General features: G+C 42.8%; 1 protein-coding gene across 1 annotated transcript; it reads right to left on the bottom strand.

The window, feature by feature from the left end:
- Positions 1 to 6500: 6500 nt before the first annotated feature.
- On the bottom strand, positions 6501 to 17355 carry LOC141110018 (fish-egg lectin-like). The gene is made up of 4 exons (XM_073601264.1): positions 17281 to 17355; positions 15016 to 15243; positions 7273 to 7606; positions 6501 to 6890 (listed from the first exon to the last, which is right to left on the bottom strand). The coding sequence occupies exons 1-4, from the start codon at positions 17333 to 17335 to the stop codon at positions 6743 to 6745; spliced, it is 765 nt and encodes a 254-aa protein (XP_073457365.1). The 5' UTR covers positions 17336 to 17355; the 3' UTR covers positions 6501 to 6742.
- Between the last annotated feature and the right edge of the window lie 1242 nt (positions 17356 to 18597).

Below are 18597 nucleotides of genomic sequence, written 5' to 3'. Positions count from 1 at the left end.
GAGGTGGAAAACTACTGTCATTCTTGTCTTACTTGTATACAGAGAAAGACTTTGCCTCAGAGAGCGGCTGCCATGGGCCATTTACAAAGCCAAGAACCCCTGGAGTTGGTGTGCATTGACTTTCTGTGCTTGGAACCCGATATAGGTGGAAGAGGCAATGTTCTTGTGGTGACAGATCATTTCACTCGATATGCTCAAGCTTATCCCACCAAAGATCAAAAGGCCAGCATGGTAGCCAGGGTCCTTGTGGAGAAGTTTTTCATACATTATGGGCTGCCTGTAAGGATTCACTCGGATCAAGGCAGAGACTTTGAGAGCAAGTTAATACGCCAGATGTGCACTTGTTGGGCATTAAGAAGACTCGCACCACGCCTTATCACCCTCAGGGTGACCCTCAACCGGAGCGGTTCAACAGGACTCTACTGAATATGCTGGGGACTTTACCGTCTGACAAGAAACAGCATTGGGGAAATCACATTGCAGCATTAGTCCACGCATACAACTGCACGGAGAGTGATGTTACTGGGTATTCCCCATATCGTTTAATGTTTGGACGAGAAGTCAGACTTCCTGCTGATTTGATGTTTGGTACTTCCTTGGATGATGTCCCTTTGACCTCACACAGAGGGTACGTAGATCGATTGAGGAAGAATCTACAACAAGCATATGAACAGGCAGTAGAGCATGCTACTGTCCGTGAATCTCGCAACAAATGGAACTTTGATGCCAGAGTGAAAATTCATGACTTGCAACCAGGAGATCGAGTTCTACTGAAGAATCTGGGTATACCAGGAAAGCACAAGCTGGCGGACAGATGGAAGTCTCAGCCCTTCATCGTGTGTAAAAGAGTTCCTGGACTGCCAGTATATCAGATTCGACCCGAAGGAGAGTCGGGGCCAAAGAAGATGTGGCATAGAAACCATTTACTGCCATTGTCGGATGCTGTGCGAATCCCAGAAGCTGTTCAGACATCTCCTGAAAAATTGACACCGGCCAGTACTCGTTCTAAAGGGACTAAGTTGCGATAAACTGATGGGGGTGATGAGACTGGGGACGAGTGTGAGTATTCGGAGAATCTGAGTTCAAGATCTTTATCAGGAAATGGAGACTTAGGACTAGTTGATGATGTGGTGTCTTTATCTGCGGAATTATGGATGGAGGAGGAAGGAGAAGAAGCAAAAGTAAGGCCTGAAACTATTGATGCTACAAAAACAACTGGAGATTTGAAAGATTTCCTTGAGGAAGCATTGTCCTTGTTGGAGAAGCAAGAGTTACAATGGTCTTTGGAGAGTGAAATACAAGGCTCAGTGGTTGATCTCAACCCTCTGATCAGTGAAGAAGACAAAGTGGAAGATTCAAGCAAACAGGAAGAGGATTTGGGGCCGGGCCGGTTAAGGCGGAAGATACACCCGCCACAAAGACTCACTTATGACACGCTGGGGGAGAGTTCCGAAGAGCCAGTCTCTACAGCTCATTGCTCTGCCCCTGAAGCTCTGCCACCCGCTGTTAATTGGGTAGGCAATGGATCTGCTCTGACCTCTGACACTATCGGGTTAGACATGAGAGTTGCCCAGGCCTTGTCAAATTTTGGGATTGAAGTTACACCTAAAGTATTTCAATTAATATGTGAGAGCTAAGGGACTTAGTGAATAGTGCTGGTTATAAGTCAGGATTTGAACATAGTTTGTTTGTGTCAGACATACCCTCATGGTATCTTTGGGGACCAAAGAATTCAAGCAGGGGGAGTATGTAGCGGTCAGGCTATATGTATGACTTAATGTTGTATTATATCTGTTGATCAGGACAGGATGTTGTTTGGTGATGTTCAGCCATTGATTCAAGTCTTTGCGGAACACTTTTCTCCCCCTTCAGTATGGCTCAGGTAGAATCATTGGTTTGGTTATTGGAGGATGAATCGGCTTATTTCTTTGAGCAGTATTCACTAGTCAGTGTGTAAACTGAATTTTCTTCAACCATTACTACAAGCATAGTCAGATATATTGCATTCAGCCTCAGTTAGCTTGCAACAACCCATTCCTGCTGCTAGACACCTGCCTCCCTAAGTATCTCTCTCTCCATCACCCACAGCAACCACAGTTGCAGTCCAATATAGCCTACTACATCCATATGTCAGTACCTTGTTTCCACTTGCTGCACCTACCCTGCCTTTAACCTCTTGAAGATTACCTCTTCTCCGCTGCCTGTGACAATCCCTCAGAAATCCTTCTTAGCAACTGCTCCCTCTTTTCACCATCCCTCAGCTCTTCTCTTCCACCTACTCACAGCCCTGCGTTTATATACAGAACCTCAGTGGCTAAACCCAAAAAGAAACTGAAGTTTTTCCCAACTCGCACAATCCTGTCACTATCCAAGTCTGCCTCCACGCCAACCAATCTGCTCCAGTCTGCCTCCACGCCAGCCAATCTGCTCCAGTCTGCCTCCACGCCAGCCAATCTGCTCCAGTCTGCCTCCATGCCAGCCGATCTGCTCCAGTCTCCCTTTACGCCAGCCAATCTGCTCCAGTCTGCTTTCACGCCAGTTTATCTGCTGCAGTCTGCCTCCTCGCCAGCCGATCTGCTTCTATCTGCCTCCACGTCAGCCGATCTGCTTCAATCTGCCTCCACGTCAGCCGATCTACTCAATCCTGCCTCTATGATTGCCAGTGGGGTTAGGCCGGCTTCCGATGGTCTGATGTGCCTCTGCCCGCTGTCCAGACTGATGTGCCTCTACCTGATGTGCCTCTGCCCGCTGCCCAGCCTGATGTGCCTCTGCCCGCTGCCCAGCCTGATGTGCCTCTGCCCACTGCCCAGCCTGATGTTCCTCTGCCTGCTGCCCAGCCTGATGTGCCTCTGCCCGCTGCCCTGCCTGCTGCCCAGCCTTATGTGCCTCTGCCCACTGCCCAGCCTTATGTGCCTCCGCCCACTGCCCAGCCTGAAGTGCCTCTGCCTGCTGCCCTGCCTGATTTGCCTCTGCCCGCTGCCCATCCTGATGTGCCTTGGCCCGCTGCCCAGCCTGATGTGCATTTACCTGATGTGCCTCTGCCTGCTGTCCAGCCTGATGTGCCTTTGCCTGCTACCCAGCCTGATGTGCCTCTGCCTGCTGCCCAGCCTTTGATGATCTTAATTATCTTCTACCTACCACACAGCCAGGTTCTACTGACTCAAACTCAGGGCAGATTTAGGACCCATTAGCAGGTGGACACTTAGCCTTTGCATAACAATCCAGTTGAGCAGCTGGCATAGGCCAGCTGCTCAGTTGGATTGTCCCCTGGGCCCTGCATGGCCCTAGTCGTGGTAAGCTCCCGGGGAATGGCAGAATACGATCTGTGCCTTGTCATGATTTGGATGCGATTGCCACAGCTCCGGGTGCACTAGGGATCCCGGGTTGGGTAACCAGTGCCTCAGAGAGACCTAGGTGGCTTTTGATGTGTGGATCAAGTCCTGGAAACCAGGCAAGCTACATGGTTATGACGAGACACTTTCGTGTCTGGGTTCCAGTATTGTCACATGACTCCAGGGCTAAGTTTGCAGATAACCTGTGGGACCCCAGCATTGGGATATCTGTTGTTTTGAGGGACTTGGAGGGTTGAATGCTGTGCATCTTAGAGAATCTGGCCAGCAGGACACCCAGCCAGTCCCTTGACCCCAGCAGTGGGTTACCCAGTCAGTCACCTGACTTGGGCGGTGGGAAACTTTGCTTATTGTTGGATCTTGGCAGTAAGGCATCTCGCTTGGAACCTGGCACTTCTTCAGCCTGTGAGGAACTTTTGCTCTGGCGTCCCCTATGATACTAATACAGTGATCAGAAAAAAGATCTGTACACTGTACTAATGACACTGTGACAGGGCAGTGAAAGGGTTAACTGGGGGTGATCAGGGATTAAAACTTTATGAGGGAATATATGGCGGGTAATCTGACCCTACCTGGGACTGCCGCTAACGCTATCTAGCATCACCAGTGACACCAATACAGTGATCAGTAAAATATCTGTACAGTGTACCTAGTGACAATGTGACAGGGAGTGAAAGGCTTAACTGGGGGGATTGATTGGTTCTGAAACTAATCCGACCACCGCAGGGACAGTGGGCGCTTGCATCCCCTACCCGTGGGCGTGAATCACGTATAGGTACGGGATTTTGTGCACAGAGGCCTCCCTGCTGCAGTATATGTACGTGGGGTGGTCCAGAAGAGGTTAAACCCAAGGGACCCTCTTATTTTGGTAATCAGTGGAAAGAATGCTCCTGACATTGGGAAGAATGTACCTTACACTGGTGGCCAGGGAGAAGAATTGCTTAAAAGATTGTTGATGTCAGTGGTTACATATCTGAGAGGCAGAAATTGCTAACTGCCCAAGGAAACACCTAGCAATCTTTGAAGGGACCCCAGGGTGCCACAGAACCCTGGTTATGAAAGGCTGCCTTAGGGACTGCCATGCACATATTACACCAGGTTTAGAAGATCAATGTCCTCCATTAAGACTCTCTTCTTCTGGAATAATTGTAGATAAATCTTAGAATCCATAGCAGATCTTAAGCATAAATAACTCTTGATTAAAATGTTTCTTGAATTCCTAACATTCCTTCAGAGAACAATATACAGTGTTGACTTTGTGCAGTTATGTCTCACTATAGGCCCTAACTGTGTCAATTCAATACTGATGTTGTCTTGGTGGACATGTTTCTGGCACTCTTATGCCCTGTACATACGGTCGGACATTGATCGGACATTCCGACAACAAAATCCATCGTTTTTTTCCAACGGATGTTGTCAAACTTGTCTTGCATACACACGGTCGCACAAAGTTGTCGGAAAATCCGATCATTCTGAACGCGGTGACGTAAAACACCTACATCGGGACTATAAACGTGGCAATAGCCAATAGCTTTCATCTCTTAATTTATTCTGAGCATGCGTGGCACTTTGTCCGTCGGATTTGTCTACACACGATCGGAATTTAAAGGATCGGATTTTGTTATCGGAAAATTTTATAGCATGCTCTCAAACTTTGTGTGTCGGAAATTCCGATGAAAAAAGTCCGATGAAGCCCACACACGGTCGGAATTTCCGACAACAAGCTCAGATCGCACATATTTTGTCACATATTTTGTCGGAAAGTCCGACCGTGTGTACAGGGCATTAGTGCAGTACTTTAGTGCAATACTTATTGCATATCTGTATATATTTTATATATAGGAGAAGGGGGATGTTTAAAAATGATCCAGCCCCTGGGTCAGATAGTCTAGGTATGCCACCGCTGCATATCTCCTAAAAAAAAGGTTGCAAGCAGGCAGGTGAGAATATTTTACTGCAAAAGGCTCTGTAGTAGATATCTTCTGCAATAAAGCACCTAATGTGATTTCTGTTTCCTGTCTCCTTACTCTGCTATTTGCATTTCCCTACTGATAGCCTATGCCAATACCAGCAGGAGATTGACAGCCTCAACTGTGCATATTTCTATGCACTATGTAGAGGGGGGTGTATCCTTTCCCTGCTTAAAGCCGTGTACACACGAGCGGACTTTACGGCAGACTTTGACGGACTTTACGACGGACTTTCTGAATGAACGGACTTGCCTACACACAATCACACCAAAGTCCAACGGATTCGTACGTGATGACGTACGACCGGACTAAAACAAGGAAGTTCATAGCCAGTAGCCAATAGCTGCCCTAGCGTGGCTTTTTGTCCATCGAACTAGCATACAGACGAGCGGACTTTTCAACCGGACTTGAGTCCGTCGGATAGATTTGAAACATGTTTCAAATCTAAGTCCGCCCAACTTTTGAGAAAACAAAGTCCGCTGGAGCCCACACACGATCGAATTGCCCGATGAAATCCCATCCTCTGGGCAAAGTCTGCCGTAAAGTCCGCTCGTGTGTATGCGGCATAAGTCTCAGATTACACCCAACTTTTTCCCCTTTGCTGAGCAGTATGTGACATCAGATCCCGCCCCCTGCCTTCTGGAGCTGAGAAATGCTGTCAAATTCTGTAATGTGAGTGGCTGTGGAGAAGAGAGGGTTTGCAGATAAACAGGTACAAATAATGTATTTTGTATTTGTTTGATCTTTGTGTGTCACCTGAGGCCAGTAACCACACTGGGTATAGGTAAGGGTTTATTACTTTAAGAAATCTGGTTTCCTTTGGCCATTTCTACATTAATTACTTTGCTGTTTACTAATGTGAGCAATTCAAATAACACTGATGCTGATTTCCTAAAGGAGTTGAGAATCTTAAATTATCCAACCATGCAAAAACCTAATTCCTCTTTATTTATTTAATCTGCATATGACTCGATATTCAAAGTAAATAAAGGTAACATTTATTGAGTGAAGACTCTCAACACCTATAGTAAATTAGCCTCATGGTCTGTTGCTGTGTGGAGGACCTGATACACCCTTCTCTGGATTCCTCCCAGACTAGCTAATTCAATATTGTTGACCGAGATAAAACAAGATAAACAATTTTTTAGCAATATTTCTCTGACAATGTCAAAGGACATAATTTTTCGAGAAAAAAAGTTTATTTGCTCTGAAATATTTGTAAAACAAAATACAAATGTGTGATGGACTGGAAGCCCTAGCTAGCATTAAATTATTTTATTGGCAATGCAAAACATTGCAGAAATACAAGAATACCCAAATACCAATTGACAGAGATGAGTAGACGAAGAGAGCAGTCCATGTAATCACCTAGGCTCGGATCACACTATAGAGTACTCTGCTTGGTCTTGTGTTATGGCCAAATCAGGTATTGAGTGAACATCGAACGATGTTATCAGTTGGGGTGATAAGCCACAGATAGCCGCTGTCGTAAGTGACGTGTTTGAAAGTAAAGGAGAGGTCCAGCTGGGTCCAGGATGTTCCAATTGGGTTTCTGGCACTGATTCCATCCCTAAAACAAAAATATTTCTCAGTTATACAACATAAAAAGTAATATTAGAAATAGGAAAATGTTAAGGAATCCTGGCCATCATAGGCATTACTAGGATAAGCTTTCCAGACTGACAAATGAAGGATGTATAAAAAACCATGCTCATTGGTTGTATCATTTAATGCCTATGTTGAGGGTTCAAAAAGCACATTTGACAAGGGAACAAAATATACCAGATTTGCTAACATTATTGGGAGCATACACAGTAGTTGCTCAATTATATGTACTTGTCTAACTGGTCCATCCTCAACATTCACAATTAATACTTCTTTACTAAATTGGCAGTTTTTTTTATCACATTGCCTTAATGCTACTGCATACTGTACATAGTTAAAAAAAATACCTTCTGTACACGTTGCCTGCAGAGTTAACACCGTACACGGAACCATCTGTGCCAACCTCTATCATCTTCAGAGCACCTTCAATAAGCTGCCATTGGGATCCCTGGCAGGCGGTTGGGCTGACACTCTGGCGGAAGTAAATATTGTCGTTGCTGTTGACTCCCCAGCAGCCCAGTGGACCACAGCTGTAATATTTCAGTGACCCCTCCAGCGGTGTCCAGTATACAGCAGATAATCCTGAAACTGTGCAACTCTGTCTCAAGCAGTAAATGTTGTCTTGTGCATTCACTCCACCCAAGAACTTATCACCACCAGCATCTATCTGCTTCAAAAGCCCTGTTGAAAAAAAACACAAAACACAACATTGAGTGTAATGACAGAAAGAACATTAAAACAATAGCATGGTGGCCAAGTGTCCTTCTTTTTGCAGAAAGGGCAACAATTATGCAAAATCTCCTGTGCCATCTCAAGGCCAATGACATGTCCCGTCAGACTGGGGAAACACAAAGTTGCCACAATGGGGCAGTCATTTTTCCTTGTAGCAAGAAGATGTCCATCCAAACTTTACAGGACTGCTTTCATTTTTGTTACACTATCTAATGTATCAAAAAGTAATTTATCAAATATAACGATTTCATATAGGAGGATCTTTGTGATTGATGGTGTCACTGGAGAACCTGATTTCACCAATAGTGGGCTGCAGCCTAATGTAGAACTATGGCCTTTTACAAAATATATGCTTCAAGACTTAAAGCTTAACTCCACTTTTGGAAATCGAGTATTCTGCGCTTAGGATCAATATCAACAAGGAACTGCAGCCCCCCAGGCAAACTGGAAACACCGAAGTGAAATCCACGTACTACAATGTATTCTAATAGGGGAATGGCGCTGTTCACAGACAGTAGAAAAATCAAAAAAACAAAAAAAAAAAAAAAACACCAAAAAAATGTGAATGAAAAAATATTAAAAATATTGGGAGAGAAAACGGACAATAAGTGTGAGGTGTGCACCAAAGTCCACAACAGACTAAGTGAGAGATTCTTGCTAAAATCCTGCAAGTTATTCCATTGCGTGTTTTACATAGGATGTGGGTGTGCAAATCACTACCATTGGTGAAAGAATTGCAAAATCATACAAAACAAAAGATAGATGAAAGTGACATAGAAAATTATATCAACATTTGAAGATCCCACTCGCGTGCCCAGTGACATAAAAAATACATGTAAATAGGCCAAATAATAATAAACATCTGTAATCCCTCTGACATAAACCGTGAAAAAAATGTATATAGGTGCAAACAGAATATGTGTATATATTAGATAGATTAATCAAAAAAATAGTAATGGTGAATATGTGCGATCAAAAAGATATATAAAATAATGTATGTGCTACAATCAAAATCGTCCAATGTAAATTGTCCAATAAATGTGAAGGAGATCCCTCTACACAGATGGTAGGTATATCCAACAGATGTGTAATCCCCAGCGAATTTTCAATAATGATGTGTCCGTGTTTGGCAGGCCCCCACTTGTGCCCTCACTCACCAGAAAGCCCAACCCCTGCAGGGGTGAAGGGCATGAATAGATCCTGTGGCCGGAATCCTGGACGCCCGGAATCCCCCTCTCAGGTTCAGCGAGCTCCTTCCCTCTAAATCCACAGTGTTCTTTCTTTCCTTTTACACTCCGTCACGTCCCACTCTAGGCAAAAATGATGTGTTCTGCTTATGCAGTCTCCTGGAATATCCATCCATATCCATCCATGGAAATTCCAGGAGACTGCATAAGCAGAACACATCGTTTTTGCCTAGCGTGGGACGTGACGGAGTGTAAAAGGAAAGAAAGAACACTGTGGATTTAGAGGGAAGGAGCTCGCTGAACCTGAGAGGGGGATTCCGGGCGTCCAGGATTCCGGCCACAGGATCTATTCATGCCCTTCACCCCTGCAGGGGTTGGGCTTTCTGGTGAGTGAGGGCACAAGTGGGGGCCTGCCAAACACGGACACATCATTATTGAAAATTCGCTGGGGATTACACATCTGTTGGATATACCTACCATCTGTGTAGAGGGATCTCCTTTACATTTATTGGACAATTTACATTGGACGATTTTGATTGTAGCACATACATTATTTTATATATCTTTTTGATCGCACATATTCACCATTACAATTTTTTTGATGAATCTATCTAATATATACACATATTCTGTTTGCACCTATATACATTTTTTTTCACGGTTTATGTCAGAGGGATTACAGATGTTTATTATTATTTGGCCTATTTACATGTATTTTTTATGTCACTGGGCACGCGAGTGGGATCTTCAAATGTTGATATAATTTTCTATGTCACTTTCATCTATCTTTTGTTTTGTATGATTTTGCAATTCTTTCACCAATGGTAGTGATTTGCACACCCACATCCTATGTAAAACACGCAATGGAATAACTTGCAGGATTTTAGCAAGAATCTCTCACTTAGTCTGTTGTGGACTTTGGTGCACACCTCACACTTATTGTCCATTTTCTTTCCCAATATTTTTAATATTTTTTCATTCACATTTTTTAATATTTTTTCATTCACATTTTTTTTGTTTTTTTTTGTTTTTTTGATTTTTCTACTGTCTGTGAACAGCGCCATTCCCCTATTAGAATACATTGTAACTCCACTTTTGTTGAGAAAAAAACATTCCCTTCTGGGTGATCTATGTACATTGCAGGTATATTAAAGTGATTCTAAAGGCAGAACGTTTTTTTTATCTTAATGCATTCTATGCATTAAAATAAAAAAAAGCTTCTGTGTGCAGCCCCCCCCCTAATACTTACCTGAGCCCATCTCTTTCCAGCGATGTGCACGAGTGCCTCGGTCGTCTCTCCCTCCTGATTGGCTGAGACACAGCAGAGGTGCCATTGGCTCCCTCTGCTGTCAATCAAAGTCAGTTAGCCAATCAGGAGAGAGGGGGGAGGCGAACCGCAGCTCCGTGTCTGAATAGACACACAGAGCTGTGGCTCGGCTCAGGTGCTCCCATAGCAAGCTACTTGTTGTGGGGGCACTCGACAGGAGGAAGGGGCCAAGAAAGCCGGAGAGGGACCCAAAAAGAGGAGGATCTGGGGTGCTCTGTGCAAAACCACTGCACAGAGCAGGTACGTATAACATGTTTATTATTTTTAAAGAAAAAAAACGGACTTTACTATCACTTTAACAAACTTTGTTTCAGATTCATTCTTTTGTTATTCTGAAGAAATCCCTGTGTGTTTCTCTGTGCTGAGTGAGTCTAATGGGAGGGGTTTCATAATTATCAACCAGCTGCTGCAGCTGTAGGGCTCTAATGAGGAAAGTGGCAGGGTCTGCTTCAATTTAAATGAGATTTCCTATTGGGAGTATCTCACCAAAAATGACATTTTTGTTGCAGGGGATGCCAAAAATCTGACTTTTATCTTAGTGTAGACTTCTGGGAACATTAGTGAGCCAATTACACAAGCAGGAAATTATGTTTCTGGGGGGCGTTCTGTACACATTCTGTGTACCAAACACTTCCAGGTAGCCATATTGCATTGCATTTTATAGAAAATAACAGCAGCTGCAGATTGAAAAGGAAAGGTAATTTTTATGAACATACAATTACAATATGACTTGTGTCACAATTGTATATGTTATATTATTATTATTATTTTTTGCTAATTATTTTCCCCATGATAGTGGAGTTACCCTTTAATTAGAAGTGTATCAGCATTTACAATTTTTTCTTCTTTGTAAAGTTCCACAAATACCCAATAATCATGGAAATGTTCCTAATGAAACTTGTGTGATGATGCGTGGTAATGATGCTGCACTGCTCCTGGATTTAGAGCAGAGTTGCCACTTACATGTTGGCTGTGCCTGCTTTCTCTACAGTGGGATGAAAAGTGTTTCTAGGTAATTAACTATCATCATTGTCACTGCTGATATACACAAGACTATAGCTTGTCATTCAGGACCTGGCCACACCTAGTCCGGCCCACTGCTTTCTGGAGTGACAGCTCTGCCTCTGCTGCTGAACCCCTCCCACTGTGAGCTGCAGTGTCTGGGAGGGGGAACGTGTGAGACACAAATGAAGAAGGATTTGGTTCAGTCAGGGAAGGTAAAGGACGATTTTTGCTTATCTTATGAGGTTTGTGCATCACATCGTAACTGGCTTTGGTACTTGTATAGACTCTAAGGCCCCTTTCACACGGAGTTCATCTGTTTTGATGGACTCTGCTTGCTCAGCAGGGATCACTCTGTTGATTGCAGGTGAGCAGGCTGAGATGGATGTGTTAGAGTCCCGCTCTTCTCTATGGGGAGATCGGATGAAAACAGGCAGCCTGTCCATTTTTATCCGATCCCATCCAACCCGCTGGACGGATGGCGAACGTATCGCCATACGTCTGTTTTCAGCGGATTTTGTCGGTTCGGTTAACCACTTGCCGACATATACATCGGCAAAATGGCATGGCAGCGCAAATGGGCGTACCTGTATGTCTCTTTGAATTTGCGACCCTGCCGCAAGCTCCATGAGTAGGATCGCGGGTCTTGCGGACTCGATGTCCGCGGGGATACCCGTGATCGTCTCACAGAGCTGAAGAACGGGGAAATGCTGATGTAAACAAGCATCTCCCTGTTCTGCCTAGTGACACTGTCACTGATCATAGCTCCCTGTGATCGGAAGCGGTGATCAGTGACGTGTCACTCGTAGCCACACCCCCTAACAGTTAGAATCACTCCCTAGAACACACTTAACCCCTTCACCGCCCCCTAGTGGTTAACCCCTTCACTGCCAGTGTCATTTACACAGTAATCAATGCATTTTTATAGCACTGATCGCTGTAAAAATGACAATGGTCCCAAAAATGTGTCAAAATTGTCTGATGTGTCTGCCATAATGTTGCAGTGATTATAAAAATCGCAGATCGCCGCCATTACTAGTAAAAAAAAAAAATATTAATAAAAATGCCATAAAACTATCCCCCATTTTGTAGACGCTATAACTTTTGCGCAAACCAATCAATAAACGCTTATTGCGGATTTTTTTTACCAAAAATATGTAGAAGAATACGTATCAGCCTAAACTGAGGGGAAAAAAATGGTTTTTTTATATTTTTTGGGGATATTTATTATAGCAAAAAGTAAAAAATAATGCGTTTTTTTCCAAACTGTCACTCTATTTTTGTTTATAGAGCAAAAAATAAAAACCATAGAGGTGATCAAATACCACCAAAAGAAAGCTCTATTTGTGGGGAAAAAAAGGACATCAATTTTGTTTGGGAACCATGTCGCACGACCGCGCAATTGTCAGTTAAAATGATGCAGTGCCAAATCGCAAAAAGTGCTCTGGTCTTTGGCCAGCTAAATGGTCCGGAGGTTAAGTAGTTAACAGGCGGGTGTCAGTGGACACGTATCCGCTGACATCCGCCTCCCCATAGAGGACAATGGGTGGCCCGATCGGGCCTGCCTGAAAAACGGACAGGCGGACCCGATTGGTCGGATCATGTGAAGGGGGCCTAATTCAGGAACCTTCAGTTGTGCTTTAAATCTACATGCACAATTCCACATTCCAGTCAGACCCAGGAGTGCACAAGAGTGAAAAACAGAAACTAAAATACAATGCATTGTCTTTTTTTAGGAAATAATAGAGACAATTGAGTACTTTCTGTGATACTTTTTTTATTTGTACTAACATACAATTTTTAAGGACAAGCTTTCAGGGTATGTCCCCTTCTTCAAGGTCCTAGCAGTACAGATTCACAAACATTTTAGGGTGGTAAAAAAAAAAAAAAGTTTTTAACATTCTGCTAAAACTTTTGTGAAACAATACTGCTGGGACCTTGAAGAAGGGGACATACCCCAAAAAGCTTGTCCTGAAAAATTGTATGTTAATGCAAATAAAAAAAGTCATGAAATCTGGATTGATCACCCTAGAGCTTATAAATCTCTTAAGGAATTGAATCACAATTCATGATTCTTAACTCAGTGAGTAACACTATTCTTCTAAAATCCTCATCTTTTATTATGTCCAATTACCTTTAATACTGTTTACTACGCATCTTTGCACCTGTTTACAGTTTGTTCTCAATGAGGTAAACATGGGATCTAGCTACTTATCACTAGATATTTGTTGTACTTGTACATCCTTGTCTGGATGACTACTTTATCCAATTTTATCAGTTTTTTTTTTTTTTTTTTGCTGTTATAACTGATTGTCATACAAATATAATGGATGTGTTCTACTATTTTGTTGTTTAAAGTGGTTGTTAACCCACCAATGTATCTTTACATAGTCCTCGTTGTTTTTTAATGTAATGGCCCCCCGTGACTGTGCTTTATAAAAATAATTCTGTATATACCTTGTTTACAGAGCACTGATCTACGTCATTGACCCGCCGCCTCCTCTCTCGGCCTGCAGTGGGTGGGGCCGGGGATTCCCCGCTGACATCAGTCAGGAGGGGAGGAGGAGAGAGGCGGCCCCGCCCGCTGCATCTGTCGGGCCAAGAGAGGAGAAAGAGACGGGTCAATGATCGCAGATCAGCGCTCTGTAAAAAAGGTATATACAGCATTATTTTTTTATAAAGCACAGTCACAGGGGGGCATTACAATAAAAAAACATAAGATTATATAAAAAAGAAACAGTCAGTTGAGCAGCAAGATGGGAAGGGGTGGCGCGGACACGGAGCTGAAAGTCAGAGGGGGGGGGGGGAGGATGGAGGGGAGGACACAGGAGACCCAGAGGAGGGCTGCGGATGACAGAGGCACGTACGATGACAGTGGTGTCAGGGCTCAGCAGCCTTGATATATATCGGGGTCAGCGTAGAGGCGGGAAGGTAGAAACTATCAAATTGGATTTGCCTTTAGTAAATAACCCCCAATGTCCCTCTGTCTCTTTTCCCTCCTCATGTGTCCCTCATTTTGGTCTGACCTATATAATTGTATATAAAATGCACTTTTAATCTTTCAAAAGTGTTTCCCAGTGCTAAACCTTTTATCCAAAATTTTCATTTCATTTCTAAATTGCTGCATTTGTAAATTTTAAAAGCCAGTATAAAGGAATAGTAGTGGTAAAAAAAAGCACTTGTGGGTTTTAAGCAGTGGCTTAACAACCACCTCCCTCCCCGGCAGCACCTCAAACCCCCCAGCCCCCCCCCACCCGCTCACTTTCTTACCCCATCAGGCATGGGCAGTGGGCATCTCCTCCATCTTCTATATTCCTCCATCTTGGCGGCGGCGCGTCCCCTACCCTCGTCCTAGGCATCCAATAGGATTGCCTGTTCTTTTCAGCCAATCTGATGATGGGTCTCACGAGCCACTTCCTGAATGGCTGGGAGGAGGAGCAGTGTTTCAATAGCGAATATTCATTCGATATTGTAACACACCTGGGTGGGCTTGTAGCGCAATGCTTTGCACCCCAAGCTCACCCTATTTTGAAGCCTATTAGAGCCGCAGGTGCTTCAAAAAAACACTCCCTGCGCCATTGGAATCCATGCGTCCAGCGTCCTGAAAGGGGCCGGATGCATGGATAGGGGTGGCGCCCATGTGCCCTTAATGGATGGGCCACCCCTGGTTTTAAGTAATCATTTCTTTCTCCAATTCTCATTTAAGGGGGTGTGGCCAGGGGTGTGTCCTATTCCTACATACTTTTGCTAATAGGTGTCCCTCATTCCCATCTCAAAAATTTGGGAGGTATGGATATGCTCATATCTTGTGTGTATTATATCAAAGATTTTTTTATTCTTACCAGATACAGACATCCATTTATTGTCCTGGATCTTATAGATGTTGTTGGCACTGTTCACACCCCAAATTCCAGCAGGTCCAACAGAAACATGGGTGAGCTTCCCAGGAATGTTCTTCCAGTTATTGTCTACCCATTGGTAAATGTCGTCATTACTGTTCACACCCAACACTTCACCAGCGCCGGCATCAATCTGTCTCAGTTTTCCTGGGATTAGTGTGCACTGAGTATCTGGATTCAAGAAAAATCATATAATACATATACTGTACATGCGTAATAGAATATATATAAATATGTAATATACAGTGCAAACAGGTGTGACAAAAATCTTTTTTTTTCCTTTTTTTTGAATATTTAAAAATATACAGTTTGCAAATGCTTACATTTAACATACTTTGTTTTAATGCCGAGGGCTTTGGCTGGCCATACATGTTAAATTTTCTTGTACAGTTTTCCTTTAGATTTACCTGAAATGATGTAGTACAAGGGTCTGCCTGACAGAATACAACTGAAAGTTGTTTAGTTTTGACCTAATTTTACATGGTTTTTGGTAAATCTAAAGGAAAATTGTTCGAGAGAATTGAACATGTATGGCCAAAAATTGAACATGTATGAACATGTATGGTCATACTATTGTGCATGTTGCAAGCAGAATTATCGGCAGTGCAGCGCTCATCAATACATATTAGCACATTGAGAAGGTGTACCGTGGTGCAGCAGCACAATGCAAAAAAGATTGGCTATTATTTTTTTTTATTACAGTACTTGATATTTATTGAATTTTCAAAAAGAGTACAGATATAAATGCATATCATATATAAAACATAGGGGGTTATTTACTAAAGGCAAATCCACTTTGCACTACAAGTGCACTTGAAAGTACACTAAAAGTACACTTGGAAGTGCAGTCGTTGTAGATCCGAGAGGGACATGCAAGGAAACTAAAAAACAGCATTTTAGCTTGCACATGATTGGATGATAAAATCAGCAGAGCTTCCCCCTCATTTCAGATCTACCTCTCAGGTTTACAGCAACTGCACTTCCAAGTGCACTTGTAGTGCAAAGTGGATTTGCCTTTCGTAAATAACCCCCCTATTGATGCAGAAGGTGAACATTTCGTATCGGTACAGTATACAAAGTTAACATTGAACTACTGTATATGGTAAAGATTTCATTAATTGAGAAGTTGCATCATTAACATGGAAGGACAGAACTGAAGTTAGCTTAAGTGTAAGGTAAGTTAAAACATCATATGGGGGTGTTCAGATTGGGTGTGGAGAAAGCATCTAGGCTAATACACAGGTGCAGGTTAGGTAAGATTGGCTATTATTCTTATCAATACCGAAATTACAGCTAGATCAGCCAACCTACACCCATTTTTTTCTCATTTATGGTGGTCACTGAGGAGTTGAATAAGGCTCCATTCACACACAGGCCAATTTGAATCAGGGGGGGGGGGATCATCGCTATTCTGTCTGCAATTAAAAATCGCGGCAAAAAGTGGGACACATTTGAGATGTTATTACTTCTTAATGGCACCCCAAGTGCGCCGCAATTTTTCTCCTGCTCCTTTTTAAACCACAAGCAGCGCACGTTGCCGCGATTGCAGCGCGATTGCAGAGCGATTGATTGTGTGACAATCGCTGCAAAATTGTGGCACGATTGCGGTGCCATTAAGAAGTAATGGCATCGCAAACCCATTCCCACGTTTTGCCGCCATTTGGAATCGCGGGCAAAATCGCGGCTAAGGTGTGAATGGAGCGTAAGGCTCGGGGCTCGGATACCACTTTAAATCCGTCCACATCTGTGTGTGTCTGTAGTGTAAAGCATGTAGATGCCGGGATAGGCAATAAAATGAATAACCGGCTAAAACTTTGGACGCTGCACAAAGAATAGTGAGACCTGAATACAAGCACAGAAAGGCAGTGTAGATATCTCACATTCTGAACGTGCAAGAGCCAAAAAAAGCCCATGGGGTTACGTATCCAGCATTTGTGAAAAACTGAAACCTCTCTTTTGGAATGACTTTAAGAGAATTGTGAACTAGAATAGCCGCATTCAATTTGCAGGCTTTTGTAATATCAGTGCAAAGAGCAGTTATGTACAGTAACCCAAGGCAACCAATCAGAAATCACTTAAATTAGTTTGCTCATTTCAAGATGCTTAATACTGAATTCTGATTGGGTATAAAAGGATAAATGCAGACACCTTTATAGTGTCTAATCTCCCTATAAGGTGGAAATAGATGGGAAAGGAGAGAAGTCTTACCTTCATAAGCAGAGATTCCAGTACACAGCAGGAGGAGGCTCACAGCAAACAACATCTTGGCAGGTGAGAATGCAGGTGGAGAGCTGGGAGAGTTTGTTCTATATATATAATGCCTGGACTCCACCTATCATGGGAAGCTGGTCTATCACTGGCTGACAGAAGGAATTTAACAAAACAAGTTTTTATGGTGTATGTGTTTTTGTTAAACTAATATATATATATATATATATATATATATATATATATATATATATATATATATATATATTATACAGTATATTTGTAGTATGACCCAATACATATGTATATATTATATACATAGCTATCAATATGACATTACATAAGTACATGAAAGAAACGTGATATATTTGTCATTATATTTATCTTATGTGTTTTTTTTTCAACTCCCTGCTTGAGAAGGCTTACAGTGAGATGAATGGGTAACCATTGTACCACAAAACTGAATCAGTCCTAAAGGAAATCATTAAAACATTTTGTACTTAGAGTGTAGTAATTCCTTCTTCTGGACCCCAATTTCTCTGTCCCTATTTCTTCCACATCCATCCCTCCTTAGGTGTGACATACAGATCTGTATAATAAATCTACTATTACTTTACAGATTGTTAAAACATTTAAATTGGACTGTGTATGGAACTTTTACTTAGTCACTTTTTATTTTTTACATGTGTGGCATTTGGGATATTATCTTGGAATTTTTTTCTTTTTTTTGCATTATTGTATTACTTTGCTGTCTCATATTTACTTTTAGGTTGGTAGTGTGAAGCGCTTCACTTTTATCTGATTAATTATTTTCAATGTGTATAGTGATAGCATGTATAGGTGGTAGCAGCTCTACGTATTTAACTATGATGTGATATTTTATCTGGCTTCTGCGATATTTAATTGGGGGGGGGATTTATTATCATTTGTTTTATGTGACACTATGGGGAAGCAGCAGCTGTAAGAACACAGCCACAGCTCCTAATTTGTAGGTGTGTGGATGCAGGTGTACGGCCCCGACTACAGACAGTGGGCATTTGGGGCCCCTCACCCACACCTGTACACCTGTCAAATTAGGACCTGTGGCTGTGTTCACACAGTCACTGCATTCTCATTCGCAGTCTGCTCCAGCCGCACAAACAAACTGTTCAGTCACACTGTATGGGCCCCTAGTTTTCATTATTTTTTTTACTTCACTTATTTATTATTTTTTACAAAACACTGTTTGGGGCTGGGGGTGGGGGGGCTTTGGGGAAATATTAGGGTTCTAAACAGACCCCTGTTGTCTTACTTGTGAGAAAGGGGCAGCCCTCAGCT

Source organism: Aquarana catesbeiana, linkage group LG10, assembly GCF_042186555.1.
Source record: "Aquarana catesbeiana isolate 2022-GZ linkage group LG10, ASM4218655v1, whole genome shotgun sequence".
Taxonomy (NCBI): Eukaryota; Metazoa; Chordata; class Amphibia; order Anura; family Ranidae; genus Aquarana; species Aquarana catesbeiana.
The sequence above is the reverse complement of the archived record's forward strand: the minus strand, read 5'-3'. Positions and strand labels throughout refer to the sequence as shown.